General features: G+C 34.3%; 1 protein-coding gene across 7 annotated transcripts in view; it reads left to right on the top strand.

Annotated features, from left to right (window-relative positions):
• The window catches only part of LOC106060070 (uncharacterized), a 68,446-nt gene extending 47,934 nt beyond the window's left edge, over positions 1-20,512 (top strand). For 5 of the 7 annotated variants that reach the window (XM_056003524.1, XM_013217834.2, XM_056003526.1 and 2 more), the window contains 18 exons: positions 157-350; positions 575-776; positions 1,481-1,818; positions 2,749-2,789; positions 2,961-3,078; positions 3,547-3,694; positions 3,825-3,908; positions 4,211-4,336; positions 4,550-4,681; positions 5,737-5,955; positions 6,960-7,049; positions 7,191-7,574; positions 10,500-10,740; positions 11,108-11,858; positions 12,693-12,728; positions 15,194-15,342; positions 17,759-17,842; positions 18,196-20,512. In XM_056003524.1, coding sequence (XP_055859499.1) covers positions 157-350; positions 575-776; positions 1,481-1,818; positions 2,749-2,789; positions 2,961-3,078; positions 3,547-3,694; positions 3,825-3,908; positions 4,211-4,336; positions 4,550-4,681; positions 5,737-5,955; positions 6,960-7,049; positions 7,191-7,574; positions 10,500-10,740; positions 11,108-11,858; positions 12,693-12,728; positions 15,194-15,342; positions 17,759-17,842; positions 18,196-18,512 — 3,654 coding nt within the window. In that variant the 3' untranslated portion in view covers positions 18,513-20,512. The remainder of the gene's footprint in view (positions 1-156; positions 351-574; positions 777-1,480; positions 1,819-2,748; positions 2,790-2,960; positions 3,079-3,546; positions 3,695-3,824; positions 3,909-4,210; positions 4,337-4,549; positions 4,682-5,736; positions 5,956-6,959; positions 7,050-7,190; positions 7,575-10,499; positions 10,741-11,107; positions 11,859-12,692; positions 12,729-15,193; positions 15,343-17,758; positions 17,843-18,195) is intronic. The other 2 variants (XM_056003525.1, XM_056003523.1) reach the window with 2 other exon arrangements.
• Positions 20,513-20,928: the final 416 nt, after the last annotated feature.

Raw genomic sequence — 20,928 nt, 5'->3', positions numbered from 1 at the left:
AATCTAATGATGGCCTTTTGGCAAAAAACAAAAAATTTTTTAAAGCAAATAAAAATAAAATGCCTCCATAAATATTAATTAATACTACAAGTACAAATCTTTCTTATTCATAATTATAAAGCAGATCTTTTTTAAAGAAATATTTCTTTGTTTTAGCAAGTGTCTCCGACCCCAGCCATATCAGAATCAACAAAGTCTTTACTTAGAGAGACTTTAGAGTCTAGCCGCAAGGCACGGGATGGCAGCACTGGACCAGAGGCTCATATCCTTGCTTTGAGTGGATTGTCAAGGCTGCAGGACAGGCTGTCAACTCCAAATCTTGTTAATTTATTGACCACTGACTTGTCGAAGTAAGAGGCTAAGACTAGCAAGCATTGACTACAAATGTCTAATTATTTTGCTCTTCTTTTTTAATTTGGAACACTTTTTCTAGAGCGAATAAAGATAGTTTCAAAACTTGTGGGTTAGACTTTTAAGATTGATAAAAACCTTAGAACTAATAATCTTTTTTAAAGTGGAGAGTTGACAATGGCAATGATCTGAAGATAATGTAATAATATAATCATGGTTCCAGGGGACAGCTGTCGGCTGATGCTGTGACAAATTATTTGCTTAGCTCTGTGAAGCGAGAGAGAACCGAGGAGGATGAGATGGATAGGAAATCTTTGGTCATGGCCGAGGAGCAAGCAGAGGATCTGAGTATGTCTGCATCTAGAAGATCAGCTAAGTCCTCCGCAGCATCTACCTCTCTATTGGAGAGGAATTTTAAATGTGATGTAAGTGCTAATCTCCAACTTTTTTGAGTAACAAATTTTTTTGTTTCATATATTTGTCTGTACTAGATGTTTTTATTATCCTCTGCTTTGTTGTCTGATAATAAAATGACAAACACTCAAAATAAATGATACTTTTAGAAATGAAGAATTCTGCAAATGAAAAAATTACAGTGTAATGCAAACAGAATCTGTTAATTATATGTAATGTTTCACTAAAACAAAATTAATGTAATGTTTCACTAATAAAATCTCTTAATGTAATATTTCACTGATGAATGCATGTTAGTGATATGCATCATTGAGCTCAAACCATCAGGTTGCCATCTCCACCCCCCTTCAATGCAATAGTTTTGATATATCATTTCCTTGTAACTACACTAAAAACACTTCATTCATTTAGTTTTTGTGAATCAACTAAGCATGAGCTTAGTATATCATGTCTTGAGGAAAAAACTGAATTATATTCTATTATATTCTATAGTGAGAACCATGAAAGATACACAATTTAAATTTTACAGTCTTGATGTTAATCTCTTTAGCTTAAATACATTATAAAAAAAAATACTTCAGTTTTTGGGGGTTTTTTTGTTTTATTAATAAAAGTTTGAAGTGATTGAGAAAGTCTGTTTTGGCCTTCATGGCCTAGTTCTGCCAGTTATACAGAAAGTTAAAAAAATGTTTGCATGTTTCTGTCTTCCCTCTAGTTCTGTAACAAAACCTTCCGCCATGAGATCTCGTGCATTAACCACACCCGCACTGCCCACGGCATCGTCCTCAATCCACAGCATGTTCCTGCCGTAGAGACCAAACCCAGTGTCATCCAGTTACTGTCTCATGCCAAACAGGAATCCACCAGTGTTCACAAGTCAGAGCCTAGCATTGACCTGTCCTACCCTACGCTGGGTCGTCCTGCTCACACCTCTGCTACTGCTTCCTTAGGGTCTGCTCTCAAAGTAGATCTACCCTCTGCTGGCGGTGAAGGAGATATACTGGAGGAAAGCAACACATTACCTTACCATATTACATCTCATATGGCTCAAGAGTAAGTTTGACACATTACCTTACCATATTACATCTCATATGGCTCAAGAGTAAGTTTGACACATTACCTTACCATATTACATCTCACATGGCTCAAGAGTAAGTTTGACACATTACCTTACCATATCTTATCTTATATAATACAGACGTTACTTCAAAAAAGAAGATGATTACGTCCTACGCGTCATGCATTTAGTCATGCGTATTAACCAATGACTCGAACTCTGCCAAGTCACAGGTTTTCCTGACTAGCTCAGGCAACCCATTCCATGCTCTAATAGCACTAGGGAAGAAGGAGTATTTGTACAAATTTGTCCTAGCATATGGGACGAGGAATGTGCCTTTATCTCTGTGTCTTTCAGAGTGTTTTATATATTACATCTCATATGGCTCCAAAGTAAGTTTGACACATTACCTTACCATATTACATCTCATATGGCTCAAGAGTAAGCTTCAGAACTTAAAAAAATCCTTATTAATATATATTTCAAATTTATATTGAAGTTTAAGACCATATACAGTTGAATCTGGTTAATAAAATTACATCTGGACACAACATTTTGTTTCTTATAACTATCTGGTCCAATAAACCAGATTGGGTTGTATAATAGGATTTGTTTCACTACTTGAGGATCCCATTTGAATAAGCAACTGGTCCGTATAACAGGTTTGTTTGTATTGACATTAAATGTGGAGGGGTGTAATACTGTTACATTGACTGACACAGTTTATGTAAAATCTTTAAATTGTAAATTTTTAACGCATGTTATAACACCAGCACTAGAGTCCAATACCCAACAGTTTAGAACAAACATTGGGTAAAACTAATTTAGTTTTTATCTGTTTTAAACTAGTTTCTAAGCATATAATTTGGACTTAATTGATTTGCTCTATGTGATGAAATGTAATTGAATTGTTTGAAATATTTTAGTTTCAACACTGACTTGAGACTTAAAGACACAGAGAAATCAGGTACTATGGTTTCATTGTCTTAACTTAGTATTCTTGTTCTAATGTTATTGTTTATGGTGTCGTAGATCTTACGCTAGTATTGCCAAGTAATTGTAGACTTTCAGAACAATCGTCTATATTTTTGGGGGGAGGAGGACACTTTATAAATCTTGACTTTTCTTGTGTCTATAGTTCTCGCCGAGGATGGTGGCAATCGTCGCATGCGGGTGACAGTGGAGAAGGAAACAGTCATTGCCACTAGAATTGATGGTGTGAATAATATATCTGGCAGGAGGGCAACAGTCTTCAAGTAAGTCATTTGACATAACCTATCATCTCAACGTGTGTAAAATTATAAGCCAGTACTTACTCAATATTTTGACTTCATCTTGAAACTAAGTTCTGGGAGTACATCTGAGTAAATTTAAAGTTCCCCTTTCAGACCTTGCAATCTATGGGGCAGATATTGTAAATGTTTCTGTGGCCCACAGTTAACAAGGGTTGTCATGTGGCCAACACAATGACCAACTGCTTTGAAAGTAAATCAAGCTGTGGTAGAGTGTGTTCAACATCAAATTATTTCAAACTTAATCAAGAGTTGTATACATAAAGTAATAATCAAATTCTTTATGTGTAGAACATTCTAGTGAATTTTCTTATTAAACAGGTTTAACAGCAGTTGTTGTTTTTTTAAATGCTCAGATAAAAACAAAAAGTGAATAATTGAATGTTTTAGCCTAGGTTACAAAAGTCAAGTTAAAAAGTGTTTGTGTTTCAGATGTCACATGTGTTCAAGGATTTTCTCCTCACTACTTCGGTTCAACCACCACCTCCCCTCCCACTGTGACAGTGAGGTACAAACTTATGACTGTAGGTACTGCGAGGCATCCTTTAGATCTCATATACAAATCGTCAAACATTTGCAGGTCAGTGCGTTGTCCTTTTGTCCTCAGACACCCAATACTATTTTTAGATCTATAAGTACAGCTATGCTTAGTTCATACAAAGTTGTTATGAATATTCTAATATGGGCTCAATAATTGTTTCAATTATCAGTGTCATAGAGAGAAGTTCACTGGACTGAATCCTTCTGGTACAGCTTTGAATAGTTCTGCTCTCTTGCTGGAGGAATTTAATAAGGTAATTTGAGCTCATTGCTCACTCTATGGACTAGCAGTTTCTTGATGTCTTTCTAGTAGTGTTGAACCTTTTTTTTTGTTATTTTTAGAAGTCTTTGTTTTATATAAAGTTTTTGTTTTTATGTGAAGTCTGTGTTTCATATGTTTTGTATGAAGTTTTGTTTTATATAAAGTCTTTGTTTTATATGAAGTCTGTGTTTTATAAGAAAGCTTTGTTTTATATGATTTCTTTGTTTTAAAGTCTGTGTTTTTTATAAAGTCTTAGTTCTTGATATCTGAAGTCTGTGATTTGTTTCTATCCAGAAGCACAAAGAACCACACAGTAACAATGTCTCCATTAACAACAATGGCACTTTCAATCACTCTGAGAGTAGCGTCTCCATACCTGAGCCTGGGGAAAGAGCTAACGGTGGATACTCCTGTGTCAAGGTCAGTTATCAGCATGTTGGTTGATTCATTGCATGATATAATTTCCTGTAGTTTATGCATAGTCTGCTGTACCAATCTGTTGTTGGAATGGCATCATGTGATTAGTTTAGTTGCAGCTTTGTGATCTGTTCTATTATTGAGTGTCTAATCTGCAATCTTTAACAGTTGTCTCTTGTAAAAGACATGTGAAATGCATGACCTTTTAAATTCTAGTGTCAGAAGCGGTTCAGTCGAGAGTATCTCCTACAGCGCCACATGCGCATCCATCAGACAGCAAATATTTTCTTCTGTCATGCATGCCACTATAGCTTCACTAGTGAGTTGGACCTGATGGAACACCAGAGAGTGAGTCAACACATCCCAGACTTTGTATTGCCTGCTGTCTATATTCAATGACCTTGTGTAGCCAGAACAATATATACTAAACTAATACAACACAATTTACAGTTATATTTTTCAGTTTTCCTCTTCACTTTTCCAGCACTCTCTAAGCATTTGACTCTTTCTGGATTTTAATTGTGGGGAAGAAGAAAAAATGAATTTGAGTTTGTGTTGTGGGTTATTTTTTTGAGCTTTTCTTAAACTCCTAGATTAAGAAATATTGGGATAGAGAGAGTGTTACAAAAGAAAAAGAAAAATCTACCAATGTACAATAAAGTTCTTTGTTCCTGCTATGTAATTGTAATTCTGTAATCTCTCATTGGCTTATGAAATATTCTTTGCCTCAATATATTTTTTGCTTTTATTTTGAATATAACATAATACTGCTGCATATACATGAACTATATTTAACCCAGAGTTACACTTTATGTTCATTCATGTCTTAGAACTGTGCAGTTTAGCTTCTATTTTATCATTCATTACTTACTGTGGGGAAAAAAAGTGAACTAACCTATATATTCAAGAAATGTTATTGAAGAGTGTTTTGGGTAGTGTCAGATCACATTTAAATTGATGTGTTTCTATTTTACACATTCCTGTAAATACAAGATCTTGAGAGTTTAACTATCAATGTATTGGTTGCTCAATTAATAAGCTTACAAGTCAAACTTTGCTTCTGCTCAAACTGTAGCTTTAATGTTGACTGATATATGTCAGTGATAAAATAGAATAAGATTATAAATTATATAAATGTTATTTAGCTGAAGAAAAATAGTAATGTAGATAATAATTAACACATTTAAACTGTCAAGATTATATGTCGTATTTTAAATATAAATTATTCATGCATCTACATATTGATGAAGCTATTTTTATTTTGATCTTGTTTTCTGAACTCGGATGTCTTTCTAGTTTTCAGGTTTTAGTGATAAATTCTCTTCAGTTTTGTTTAGTAACATCTCTGTTAGAGTGGAAACACATAAATGATAAGACTAACAGTATTAATGACTTTAATGTAGGCCAGCCACGGCAGCATGCAGTACACCAATCTCCTGAAGAGTCTGAATGCCAGCATAGACAGCAAGTTGTTGCAGAACCTCCAGCACAGTGACAACAACAACAACCACAACATCAGATCGCAGGCGTACCCACTGGTAGACATGAAGGCTTTTGACTTGAGACGGGGGGAACAGGTGGAGGTCAGAATGACATCGGAAGCCACAGAGCGAGCAGAAATAGTGAGTAGTGCAAGTCTTAAGGAAACTCAAATTAGTTTTTCTATTTTTAATTTTGTGTGCTTGTTAGTGTTACCCTGTGATGCATGTGGCTATTAGTAAGACATATTGTTAGCGATGCATGTAAATGTTAGTGAGACATTATTTGTGAGACATGCGGCTATTAGTGAAATATTGTGATGTATGTGGCTATTGGATATATTGTTTATGATGCATGTTGTTATTAGTGGTTCTTTATGTGACATGCTATTGAGATATACTGTTGTTAGTTATGCATGTGGTTGATAGTAAAATGTACCATCATCATTTATAGTGAGGAATCATAGGGTTACCAGATGTCAGGCAAAAGGAGGTCATGTCTTCATTTTTGGGGTCCTGTCCTCCATCCAACAGGCATTGGCCAAAGTATACAAATAATTTTCACAACAATTGGATACTATCCATCAATTGGTTTTATTCCTTACATCTTCTGGATTAATTACAAAAGCTCACCAGATAAACAGCAAGTAAGATGACAATATTTTTGACCACCTCCTTCTTGAATAAGTGTTTGTTTGTTCATGGATGTTCAAATGAAACTAGTTCATCAAAATACATCAAGATATTTTAGTTTTATTTTGCATTTCGAGGCAGAATAATAATCTGAAAGGTGTTAGAGAGGGACATACACTCTCCAATGAGAGTTATTTTTCTCACAAAGTAAAATCAGAAATAAATAAAGTCTTGCATGGAGTTCCAGGAATACGTTTGCCCTAATGATGGTAAGGCTTTGTCCTCCTTTTTGTCCTCCTCTGGGTGTGCTTGTGTCTGGTAACCTTAGAGGTTCATGGTGAAACAAGGTATCCGTGTTATAAAGGAGTCATTGATACACTTAATATATTTTCTTGCCAATGACTACTGTATAATTCTTATTCCTCTACTTTGCTTATTACTCTGTGTCTCTTTAACAACCCATGACTAACTACAAACATGTGAAATAATACATTTGTTTACCTTTTTGTTTTCAGCCTGTGTTAGATAGTTTTGATCAAAGTAAAGCTTTACTTATGATGATGTCACCTGGACAGGACAAAAAATTCAATCCACAAGTATTACAGGTTAGGTTCTAATTATCTTGATATTGGGTTTACTATTTATTCACTCATTTTAGAGTCCAGGCTTTAAATACCTTCATTAAAATTTACCCTGGTTGCTTAAAATCTTCGAGCAGTTTTTTTAAATGTTTTTTTGAACTACAGGCTTTTTTCCAAGACAATGAACCAATCAGACAAAGTTTAACCACAGTGGAAGACTACAGGAAACTGGTGAAACTGGAGGAAGAGATGAAGCAGAATGAAAAGAGAAAACATGAATTGGAAGAACGGCATAGAATTGACAGGGAGAGAAGGCGGCTGAACGAGCAAGAGAAGTTGAAGCAAAAGTTGGCTCAGGAAGGGATGGGAGATGTCATAGTGGTGCTTCCAGATGCCCCTCCTATGGATGAGGCTGCAGCAAGAGAACAGGACATGAACAGCGGATCTGATCGACCAACTGACCTTTCCATGAAATCTCAGATAGGAGTTGGCTTCATGGCTAGAAAATCAGAAAATCAGTCGACTCCTTCAGGATCAACAAGTGCCACAGTAAGTAGTTACAGTTGACTTTTATAATTGATCAAATTTTTTTTTAGAAGTTTAGTCCACTATTATTAACAACCCCACCTTACAAGAACATTGTCTGGCCAGTATATTACCATCATCATCTATATATTTCCCCACTATAGTGGTTATGTAACTCAGTGGGTACATTAAGTTTTCATTTTGTTAATATTGTTACGAATCTCACTATCCAGGCTCTCCACAAACTGCACCATACACCACCAACTTAAAGAACTTGACAACTCAGGGCTCCAAAGTAACGTAACACTTTAATAGTTGAATAAATAACAGCCAATACTGTACAATTGGCAACACGTTCACTGTACAAATATCTCTCCGATAACACCATACCGCCGTATCAACTCTTGCACTGGCCTCTCCGTCTCGTTCCGGGCTTGCACTGGGTTCAGCAGTTCAGGATTGACTTCACACACTAGGCTCGTTGTGTCGGACTCGATCGCAGACCAAGATCAAGACGCCAGTCATCTCAACTGTACTTGACAGTACTCCGCACTGAACCATCATAATGCTCCGTACAGAACCACACCGCTGAACTGTGCTGTAGTCGACCGGACTGTAGTGAACCGGGCTCTGAACCCCTGCCGTGAACCGTGCTGTATTGAGCCCCTTTTCTCGACCGCCTTGACTGCGACACCTCCGCTCTTATATAGGGTCCCTACTGGCCTTCTCGAACCGGACAGAACGCCGCTCGACGTTTCCAGGTGGTCAGATGACTACAACTCTCGTGACGCTCCTGAGCTCTGTTCACGACGTCGATCCTTCCCGAACCGCCGTCGATCCTTCCCGAACCGCTTTGTTGACACTCGTCTCGGCTGACCGTCGTAACTCGTCACGGTTGACCGCTCATCTAGCGCTGGCCTGCGGCGATTTGCGTCGGCTGACTACACTCATACCACTACCCCCATCTGTGCCACCGCCAGGTTTATAACAATATCTTAAGTTCTAAAAAGTACATCATTACAAATTGTGAGTTACTAGAATTTGTTAAGTGCTTCAATAAGAATGGACTGTGATCACCACATAAAAAAATGATAGAATTTAGATAATTAATAACTTAATAGGCTGTTTGCTTAGAGCTTTATCATCATAGACAGACCAATTTGCCCTTGTGAATGAAAATGTTTTTTTTTACCACTCTCTATCTTTCTTGTATGTTAACAATTTTTGCAATAGATTTTTTAAACACTTCTAGTCATCTACTCATCATCAAATTTTGCTTACAAGCTCATGCTCGACAATACAAGAAGCAATTAAAAAATGGACAAATTAGTTAATCTATTAGTCTTAATTAAATATTTTTTATATATTTAGAAAATGTACTAAGCAAAGGGAGATAAGCATGGCATAGAGAATTATTGAAATTGAAAGATAGCTTGAGCAAAATAAAATAATTATAATAATTATAATAAGTTAATTTAGAGATTATATTAAAGACTAGTTGTTAATGTAAAGATTATATTAAAGACTGTATGTATTATTAAGACATGGGATAGAACTAAAGAAAATAACTCAACGATTCTCAGATTGCTGGTATCTCTCTGATTGCTGAAGCACAATCCAACTATGATCAATCAATATCCCTGGTAAAAAGAAATAATGTCACAATCTCCAAATCAAATTTACATATCCCCATTCACTAACACAAATTAAAGAAAACAACCCTCAGTTGAGAAATGCAAACTCATAACTCAAGTTTCTTAAGACATTTACACACGTCAAGGTCATTTACGCCCAACAGCATAATCAAAATCACCCTACTTTGCACGTGGAAAAAATGGTTAGTCAGGGAGGAACAGGGTTAAAACAGTATATTAATCAATTATATACAAAACTTTGTGGTGACTTAGGTAATAAACATTGTCTAAATTATTATTTTCACAATGATTTTAGATTCTGCAAAAATATCATTAAATACATACAATGGATGAGGGCTACTATAATACATCTGTACTAGAAAGGTGAAAATAATTGGTACTAATTTTTTATAAGACTACACTTATATTAAAATACACCATAAAGTAGAAAAATGTTTTTAAAAAGTGTTGGGTGTGAATTTCACTTAATCTCATTCTCAACACACCCAATACTTCAAAAATAAATTATTTTCGTATTTTTATTGCATTATAATATAGAAGCCTTATTTAAAAATAATTTATTTTTACTATTTATTTTTTTATTTTTTCTATTTTTATTAAAATTAATATCTCAAAGTTTAACATAACAAAAAAAATTGTTCTAGGAACCTACACTGCACTGTAATTAGCAAACAATTATCCTACACCAACAGCATACTATGAAGCCCAGTTTAAATAACTCTGCTACAGTTATAGACATTTAGCTTACTCTAATACAGTGATACGGCACTAAGTGTAGAAATCTACCTTCCAAACAAAAAAAAAGATTTTATTATATTTATATATATACATATTTATTATGAATATGATAATAAGCCAACGTATTTATTTTATAAAGAAAGTCTCTGGCTGTTTAATAGACTAACATCATAAAAACGGCATTATAAAATTAATATGGTGGCATTCTTGGTATCAAATCCATAGGTTTCTACCAAAATAGTTTCCGAATAATTTCATTTCATTTTATAACTTTTCGTTCATGTGGCCCGCGAGACGAGTGTAGGAAATTATAAAGGCCCGCGGGCCGAATTAGGTTGGGCATCACTGCTCTAATACATTTTCTAGAATCATTTTTTCCCCATCATACCTTGATACTTTTAGTTTTGACCTGTTGTGCCAGTCAACATTTCAACAGTAACAAATGTTACAACAGCTTTAGGTTTAAATTTGCTTTTTTTTTTTATTGGATTTCATTTACAGTTTGTTTTGGTAATGTCAATATGATCTTGACATATCTGTTTGACTCAACTTTCAGGAGACTAAACTCTTGCCGACTACAGAAGAAATGGCCATTGGGGTCAAAAGGCTTCTTTCAGCTGGGGTAGATCAAACCCTGACTCCTCCAGCCAAAAACAGGAGAAAGGCTCTAAAACCACAGCGAATCCAATGTCAGAATGGTCAAAATCAGACTGCAAGAGAGGTGACTCAGCCTAACAAGGGGGATAACAACAATAATAATACAGACTTGTACAAGATAAACAGTACATCTAATTATGGTGAGTTGGTTAATTTTTTTTTTTTTGAAAATGTTGTTATTATTTTTTTATAATTTTGAAATGTTATTTCTTATTTGCTACTTTTGTTCTTGTTATATATTGACAATGTTGCATGGAACAGTTTTAGTTTAGCTGTCTGGTGAACAGCTTCATGCTGAAGCTTGAAATCTCTTTTTTTACTGGCATTCACGCTTGTATCCCTTGGTTTAGGAGCCAAGCACTTTACCGCTCAGCCACCACGCTGGTTGATAATTTGTTCCCCCCAAAAAAACTGTTTAAAATGACTAAATACAAAGTGTATGTTGAAGAAAATAAAAGAAATATTTTACTTTTTAACTATATTTTACTACATTTGACTCTATTCCAGGGGACTCTTTGCCTAGAGAGAGCTCAGCATTTAGCCAGGTTAGTGTGTTCAAAGCTTTTGTCCCTGAGCAAAGTTCTAAACATGTGTCACCTCTGACCATAGCTAGCACAAGTTCACTTAAAACAGTTTCCACAAGTTACATACAACAGACTCCTGGCCTGGAAGCTTGTGTTGACCCATCGAGTGGGGCTATAGATTTGAGTGCTGATAATAAAACCTTCAAGTCAATAGCCACTATACAGTCACCTAGTGTTGGAAGCAGGGCTCTATCTTCCCCAGCAGCCTCATCCTTGGATCCCTCAGCTTTAAAAAAGAGCTCTAATCATCAGTTACCTTTGAAGAGGAGCACCAGCCTTGACCCTGCTGTGTCAGACTCAGAGAATTCCCTGTCTCATGAACTCACTTCTGCAGCTGATCTATCGAAAAACTCCAAGGAACTCAGCTTGCTGATACTTCCAACTGGTTCCTCTGCACCGCTGGCTTCCAGTCTTCCAGCATCTGTGTCGCCCTTAGATCACGACAACTTGATAGGATTCCCACGCGTGTTGTGGAAATCAAGTCAGTCTGACTCTCCAGACAATCTCTCAGGCCGGACTCAATGGAACGGTAAGGAGACTAAACCCAACCTCTCCTCAAGTAAGAGTCAGGCGTCCTCTCCTTCACCCGCACCTTCGCCGACAAATTCTGACAGTGCTGCCCTGGAAGGTGGCCGCAGGGCCACTACAACTTCATTGTCTCGCACACACTCCAGGTAAGTGTCTTTCTTTGTTTTTTTCTTTAGTTAATCTATAATCCAGAGCTTATTATGTGCTTTAATTATGATTTATAACAACAGAATGAGTGCATCCAGGGGTTCTAAAAGATCAGAGTGCTTGTACCCAGGGGGGAGGTCACTATATGAAAGAGCATTGTGGATATGTCTTGAGTATACTCAAAGTAAAATACCAATTTTTATTTCTCTAACCTTGGGCCTTGGGGGGTGGCTTGGGCCTTGGGGTGCTGTAAATTGAGTTATTGTTCTGTTGTTTTGTAAAGTAACATCTAACTGCTTATATTATCAATACACTGTGACAGCATTAGAGAACACACTTTTCAACAACAAAAGAGTTTAATTGTAACTATGCACTGAAATAAAATTGTTGCTTGAAATAATCAAAAATTCATCAAGCATTTCAAAATATAGATTTTAAAAATCTCAAACATTGTGTGAGTTCCTATGCCCATTGTCATCAAAACAAGGATGATGCAATAAGATTGAAGTACCCTGGCTATAATTTGTTACATGTGGACAGAAGCATGTTTTGCTAGCTAAAATCTTTAAATGCAAACCAGATAAAAGGGATTTGAAACTTTTAATTATTTTTTTTTATTTTAATAGTAACATTCTTATATGTTACAGTTTGAGTTTACTATTCTAAACATTGACTACAACCTATTTACTTTATTCTTTCTAATAAAATCAAGAGTTATCAACATGTATATGAAATGAACTTTATCAAATCCTAATCTAGCTGTAGTTAACATGCTGAGTTTGAAAGTAGAGACTAATGATATTTTTGTTTGTTCTTTGGTTGAATGTGTACAGTGCCAGGGCCACATCACTGTCACGCACTCATTCCAGGTTGGTGGAGTTGTCTGCTCCTGAGTGCTTACTATCAGTGCACTAACCTATATACCCACACTACAAGTAGTCTACTTGCATGCTGTAGAAATTAACTTTTATCTCTGTGTGTGAGCTTATATTCACATTAAGTTCGAAAGTTTGTTCTCCTTTCTTGTGACATTTTGTAGTATTGTTTGTGGGGTTTTTTTTTATGTTTCTTTCTTGTACTTTTTTTTTTTAACATTCAATTGGGACCAGACCTTTTCATGATTTTTTTTTACTTTAACTAAAACTAATATCTCAAATTTAAGCATTTATAAATATCTGAAAAAAAAATTCTAGGAACTAAGTTAAAAACTCCTAGTTTGCATATTTTTGGAGACTATGCAAAAGAAAAATAAACTTAAAGCTGTGGAAAAGGATAACCGATTTTGCCCCATGATAGCAAGCTTAATGGGTCATTCCTACAAGAAAAGAAAAGTAAAGTTCCTCATTCAGACCTTGTGATCTATAGGGCAGATGATGTAAAGGACATCTGTTTCTGTGGCCTACAGTTATCAACGATGTCATGTGGCCAGCACAACGACCAACCGCCTTTACGTTTCTCTAACTAAGGTACCCATTAGAGATGGGTGGACTCAGAGGTGCTCAAAGATCCCAAATTTGAAAATCCCAGTCTTCACCAGGATTCGAACCTGTGACTATGGTTCGGAAGCCATGCGCCTTGCCGTTCAGCCACCACACCTCCCATTCCTATAAGAACGTTCATGAAAATGTTTCCAGAGGAATGTTGATAGGTGTTATACAGTGAACAACTAGGGCAATGACAATATCATGAAGTCTGGTACATCTGCATGCTGCCTTGTGCCCTCATTTCACATCTTGGTTCCATCTTATATAATTTAGTAATATACAATCTAGCAAAATGTATTGCCATATGGGAGGAATGAAATTAACATGGCTCCATGCTGTATACCTTTCTTGATCAAAGCGTCCATTATTTTTATTTTTAAATTTCCTGGTTTCAATTTTCGTTTTTTTATACGGATGTTGACATTTTTATCTATGATCAGAACAGCTTGATTTCCAATCATATTAGAAGTTGAGCATCTTCTAAATTGACATCTTTGTTTTAAGTATTCTTTGCTTTACTTCTGAATAGACATCTGTGCTTTAAGCATGGCTGCTTGGGACCGTACTCTATTGTGACACTAGTCCTGAATTTGAACCCCTTCCTGTGGGAGGTTTGAACTAGGATGTAATAATCTTTAATTCTGAAGGAACATTAGAAACATAGAAAACAAAAGCATTCTTTGCTTTACTTTGTTTACATCTAGGCTCTAAACATTTTTTGCTTCACTTTGTTTACATCTAGGCTCTAAGCATTCTTTACTTCACTTTACTTGTTTACATCTAATTTGTAAAATGGAGGATCAAAGGTGACAGGCTACATGTGGGCTATAGTAAAAATTCCACAGGAAATGAAAGACCTGTGAGCAATGTGTAACACTCAAATGGTAATATCTGACACAATGAATATGGCGGGCATCAGATGTTAAAGCACTCATTAATGGATGGTTGTTGTATAGCATAAACTAGGTTTTGAAAAACTTTAGATATTAATCTATGTTGTTTGACTAAACTTTGTCCCAATGAATTGTGAATAGAAAAATACAGGGATTCTTCATTTATAAGTTAAGTTGTTTTTCTTTTTTTAAAAAAAAGGATTTTAAGCAATATATCTTACTTTGAAGAACTTGTCAATAATTTCTTTTAATGTGTGGTGTAAACACAACTGGTCTGGGACATTGTCTCTTTTGCTTCTGTCACTTGGCCAATGGTTCTGTTTATTCTTGACTAGCATTTATTGCCAAGAATAATGGATTAGAATGTAGATTTTTTGCTTCTGTTTCCCAGTGGTTGTGAGGCTTGTATCTATTTTGTAGATAGCTAACTAGTTGTGTAGGTAGTTATCTAGTTGTGTAGATAACTTTTATCTAGTTGTGAAGGTAGCTTGAATCAGACATGCATGACTTACACCTGGACACTTCTTGTTGTAACTTCACCCACCTTACTAATGTATAGCATGGTCTGGATGTTGTAGAACACCACTGTGTATAGACTAGAGGAACAATGCATGTCAATAGATTCAAACACTGGACATAATCATTGCACTATGCTTAAATATAAGTTTCGTAACATTTTCTTATTCAAAATATTCAAATGAATACACTGAATACACACAATTGATTTTATTAGCCATTTTAATACTAATTTAGTTTTTGATTCATTATAAAACTAGATTGATGTCAAATAAAATCAGATAATACAAAGTTATTAAAATTTCATTCATTTTTATTTTTTAAAGAAAAGTAAATACTGAAACTTCAGTCATTAATGTCAGACTAATTAGAGTTTACTTTGTGTTTAGAGCACAGGTCAACCTCCTTCCACTGACGTGTCTATGTTTTTCTTCTTTCCAGACTGTCTGTTGTGAATGAACCACTGGACAGAAACTCTCTGTGCAAGCCCAAACTTTTAGAGGATGGACGCTCAGTCTACAGTTGTGTCATCTGCCACAAAAACTTCCTGTCTCTCTCAGACATTAACAGACACATGGACTTCCATGAAGGTGAGTTGACCTTGACCCACTGGCATCAATGACATGACCCAGTAGGTTCTCCTAACCACAGAATAAGAAAATGATAAAGCAAGCAAATTACTTCCCATTAAAAAAAACAACTTCTAAAGCCAGTCTATTGGCTCAAATGTTAGTTTGCCAAATTTTAATTTATTTTTATTGCTGCTCAATCTGTTTTTAATTGTATTCTTTTTATATATATATATATATATATATATATATATATATATATATATATATATATATATATATATATATATATATTAAAAATTATTTCTCAAAATTTCTTTAATAATGATCATTCTTGTAGTGTTTTAAAGTTGGATTTTTGCTACTAGAATGTATGAAGTAGGCTATTAGTTAAATATCAAATTTACTTTACTACAGCTAGTCCCCAATAGTTTCTTTTTACTGTGTGCATTGTTATTTTGATTAATAGTTTTAAGACAGGATACACATTTATATAAACCAAATCAAAAAGTAGTTCAACTAAAATCTTATTCTGTGGTTCCATATAGCTCATCTACTTAGTGGCTACAATAGAAAATATTTCAATACACTGTGTTACATCACACATTCACGCTTGATAACACAATATTCAACCATGTTAAGTGACAAATTATAAACCCAACTTACTAGATTTTTTTTTGTAATTGTAGATATCATTTTTTTTAAACCATATATTTAATAAGTAGGCTAGTTGTGTAGAGTCAGCAATTAAACCTCTAAGTTCCCTAATGTCACCTTATTTAAAATACAAACATACAAACAAGATTTCACACATTCATAGTTCAATATTAATTTAAAATGAAAACAATTTTTTTCTCACTTGGCTGCCCACCCAGTTGGTATGTTTTGTTTTGTTTTATTTCTATGGTCACAATTATTTTGATTGATTTGGGCTCTGTATATATGTAGCATATTTGTTTTTTTTATAACCCAAACTCTTTTGTTTTTTAATCTCAGCTTGTTTTTATTTAGCCTTTAATTTGCTACTTAATTAAAATGTGATCTATACAATTTTTTTTTTCATAAGTTTTTTTTTCTTCAAAATAGTGCACACCAGAATAGATTTGTTTAAATGAAACAAAGTCTCTTTTTTTGTTTTACTTTCCTATGTTTAAGTTTTTATATGGTCCTATATTTATATTTTTATTTGGTCCTGTAATAATGGAATTTAGTTTTGATTATGATATCAACCTTCTTTTTATATATTTTTTACATATGTAAATGTGTTTCTAGTTTGTGTATAAATATGTTTCTAGGAACTATTGTGTTTGTTCTCACTACATGTAGGCATGAAACATATTCACTGTCATGTTTCTATTGTTTTTGAAAGTTTCTATCTATACACTTTATTTGTTGTTTCATATGTTAAATGGAGTGTATTGGCTTATTGCTAAAGTGTTGTCTGAACTAAAATTCTAGACACAGAATATTGATGAAAGCTGGATAGTGTTCTCAGAACAACCTAAATGGGTCAACCTGTCATTAGTAGGGGACATAAGAAGATTGACTACAAAAACAGATAAGCTTTACCACCATCTGCCCTATACATAGCTTAATCTGAATCTTTCTTGCATCATCCTGATAAGTTCCATGTCTTCAGTTTCTTGTATCATGGGCACAAAGTTTTTTTTTGTTTTTTTTCATAGCAATTAGATGTGGAAATTAAATATTGTCATGTCCATTTGTGTTTGGTATTTCTTGTGTCTATATTCAGGCAGTTCTCAATTGATAAACCAAAGTCATGTTCTCTAAATGGACATTTTATCAAATCACGTCAACATTTTGCTTTTGGCTTGTTTATATTACTACATATACATTTATTTTGTTGTTATTATGATGTATTTAAAGCTTAGCAAAAAAAGTTTTTTTTTAATATGAATAAGCTATTTAGAAGTTTGGAAGAATAAATAAGTTTGGTTTTAGTTTTATATCATAATTTGATAAGATAAATGGAAAGAAAAATAACTCTCTGAAAACTAATGTATGATTCAATTTTGAACTGGTTCACATTTCTATTTGCTCAGTTTTTATACATTTGGCTTTGCAAACAAGAAAAATCTTTTTTTTTTCTTTTCTTAACTGTATTTTGCCACTTGTTGACTGCCTGCGTTCTTTGTGTTAGATTTGTTACATGAAAGACAAATTGTATATCCAACTTAAAAGACACATCCTATGTCCATCTCTAAATTCTAAATGTACTCAGTGCTTCTGTTTATAATTAGCAGTAACTAAGGCTTAATTTTTTTTTTTTATGTGAATTAAATGTAAACATCTTAAGAGTGAAATGTGCTAAAAAGCTGACTAGTAAATGAAGTTATTACAAAGTGATACCAGGTACTTCACTTTTTTTTGTTGCATTTACATTTGTTTCATTGTGGCCTTTTTTTTTACTCTCCAGACATTAGACCCTACAAATGTAAATACTGTGATTATTATGCCAGGACTAACAGCCAGTTAAAAGTTCACAAACTCCGACATGAAGGTAAGTAGAAGGAATGACCTAAAGTAACAGAAAATAGCATTTCTACAAGAGTTACAAACATAACTGTAAACTTTAATTACAAGGTTAATTTGAGTTTACGAGGCTAGAATGATTAGGGTTACAGAGTAATGGTCCAGTACTGTTTAAATTTCAATACATCTAGTTAATTTCTAATGCTTTGGTAGAGTAAGGAGATACATGTTGGCCATGTGATCTAGTGGTGTGCTTCAACAACATATGAATTTTTTTTTATATTAAGTTACTTCACAAAATAATTACCGGTACTTAAGATATATTTATTAAGTCTTTAGTTGTGGGTCTGGTGACGTCATTCTGTATTTGTTTTCCACCAGGTGTTCGTGAGTTCTGCTGTCGTGTGTGTAACTACAAAGGCGTGACTCAGTCTGACCTCAACAGACACATGAAGTCGCAAGTCCACCTGCTGAGGTCAAACCATGTGTGTTCACAGTGTGGAGAAGGGTTCGTCACTCCCAAAACCTTGAGGGACCATTCGCTTTGCTGTACTGGATCCGCAGATAAGAGTATGGATTGTGGTGTGTCTGCCAACGATGAAGACATGGTTGATGAGGATTATGAAGATGAGGACTTGGAGGAGTCTAGCCAAGGAAGTAATTGTGGCCTTGTAGAAGTCAAGGTTGCAGCAATGTGAATGGTCATGAAAGGCCTGATTCTGATTTTGTTAGGAAATGGTTGGTGTTATCTTTAACAATGAAAACGACACATTCTCTAATAGATAGCTTTTTTATCCTTGTGTTGTTTTTTCTCCTCTCTCATGGTGAGCAAACATTTTCATTCCATTCATCCTATTTTATACATTCATAACTTTGTTACCAAAACACTTGAGAACTTCATGCACCATTCCCTTTCATTGGTTGTGAACTTTGACCTTTGGTACTTAAGTGTTCATTAGCTATATTTTGATCTAAAACATTTTATATGTATTTGTGTATTGTTACTTTTAAACATGTCAAAAGGTCAACTACAGGCTTATCTGTCATTCCATGTTTAAATCTTGACAATGTTGTGATAAGACATTTAGGCTTTATTCCCATTTGTAGCCTACATTTTCATAATGTTGTCTACTTGTTTCAGATCTTTATCCAAGCTGTATAATAAACTGTTGTCTAAATATTTACTTAGATCCATTACCATAAATAACAGCCTTGAGTAGTGATGACATTGATAACACGTCTGCTGAGTCAATTATTCTAGTGTTCATTGCTTCAAAAGTGAATTCTATCATGCAACTCCTTTGTTATAAGTTACAGACATTCTTTCAAAAAATACAATTATCATGTTGTGCTACAACATGACTTCTGCTCTGATGTGAGGGCTTTGCAAAATAGTGTAAACAAAAATGTATCAAACTTTTTCTCCTGTTGTTGTTCAAGGACTATACCCACACTTTTGTTCAACGAGTTTAAATCATTCCAAGGTATCAAGCAATGTTATGTGCAGAACTCTAAAGCTGCCAGAACAAGTTGGTTGATATCAATATTAGTTACAAGCAACTGGCACAAAAGATAAGTTGATTGGGTTTTCAAAAAATCTCCAAACTAAAGCAAAATAAGAAAATGACTGATGGATGGTTCACCAAATGACCATTAGTCACTTTAGAATTGCTAAAGTCTTGACATTTCGAGGCTATTTTAGTAAACCTGTTTCTCTGCTTTAATTATCAAACCCATTGCTCTCTTTCGCAAATCTGACTGGAGCTAGGCTAGCTTCTACTTTCAAAATATAAATCAAGGCTTTCATCACTGTTCATTTCATCTCAGTAGCCAGGCATTTATTGTCCCATAATGCCCTAATATGTACTGGTCTTTAAGATGTTGGCCATCTCACAGGCTGTGGGAACCAGGTGATGTTTTAACTGTGTTACTAAGACCAGAGATTGTCTGTGTGAAACATAAATTAATCAAACTGGAGCATAACTGTGATGTCATCTCTATATATAGATTGGACTCTATCACATCAACTACTTATAATATTATCATTTACTTAAAGCTGCAGATTTTTCTTATTTGTAAATATCATAAACTACTTAAACTATAATTGAAATGTATTTTGTGAAACGCCTATAGGGTGTGATTTATGTCTTTGTGAATAGATTCTATATTTAGTGTACAGACTGCAAGATGTTTATTTAACAAATTGTGATTTTTTTTTTCAAAATGCCAAATATTTTGTTACCTCTATTTTTGAACAAACTAAAATTGTCTTTTGATAGCAGTTATTAACCAAGAGCTTATATATTTTCTTTTCGCATCTTTCATTATGACCTCAGTTTTAAAAATGGCAAATTGTTGTGTTCTGTTACACTACCAGTATATGAATCCAATAATGTCTAACGTTTATATTGTCTTGATTTCTCAAACACATCTGTTTTTTTTATATACTTTGTTTGTTTATTAACGGACCAATTCTGTTTCTGTAACTATGGTACATTACAGAATATTTTATTATCATTCCACATATGTCTGTCATAGTAGTAGACCTTTATGGTCATTAGTTCTACTAGTATTGTCACAGTGCTACTGCCTGGATGTTGTCTCACATTTATCATTCCATTTGTGTACATAGTCGATTCCAGCACTCGAAGTTAATCTAATTATGGTTGTAATAAAATAACAAACTTTTGAAATCTCACTATTCAGTGTTTTTTGTATTTATTTGTGGTTGTACTTTTACATGTATTTATAAAATAACATTTGAACAGAGATCTACATGAAATCAATTTTGCTATTAAAATAGATGAATTTATACTTGATCAGAAAAAGCTTTGATACATAAAAAAAATGATGTCAGATACAAGTGGCAATGGAAATTGACAATATGCTAAACATTGCAATATTTTAGTGAAACTTTTCAATGATAGAGCTAATAATTGAATACATTTAATTGGTTGAAATGTTGTCATGGATAAATCTGTTTGATCTGTAAGATACATGAAAAGGCCATTAAGAAGTTCTGGCTCAAAGAAATAACAAATAGATAACATTTACAATGAGTTAAAAACAATGTAAGTGTGGCGGTCGGAGAGTACTGTCCATCTTGGTCTTCTT

The sequence above is a fragment of the Biomphalaria glabrata genome, chromosome 11, assembly GCF_947242115.1.
Source record: "Biomphalaria glabrata chromosome 11, xgBioGlab47.1, whole genome shotgun sequence".
Lineage (NCBI taxonomy): Eukaryota > Metazoa > Mollusca > Gastropoda > Planorbidae > Biomphalaria > Biomphalaria glabrata.
This window is presented reverse-complemented; position numbering and strand designations above follow the sequence as displayed.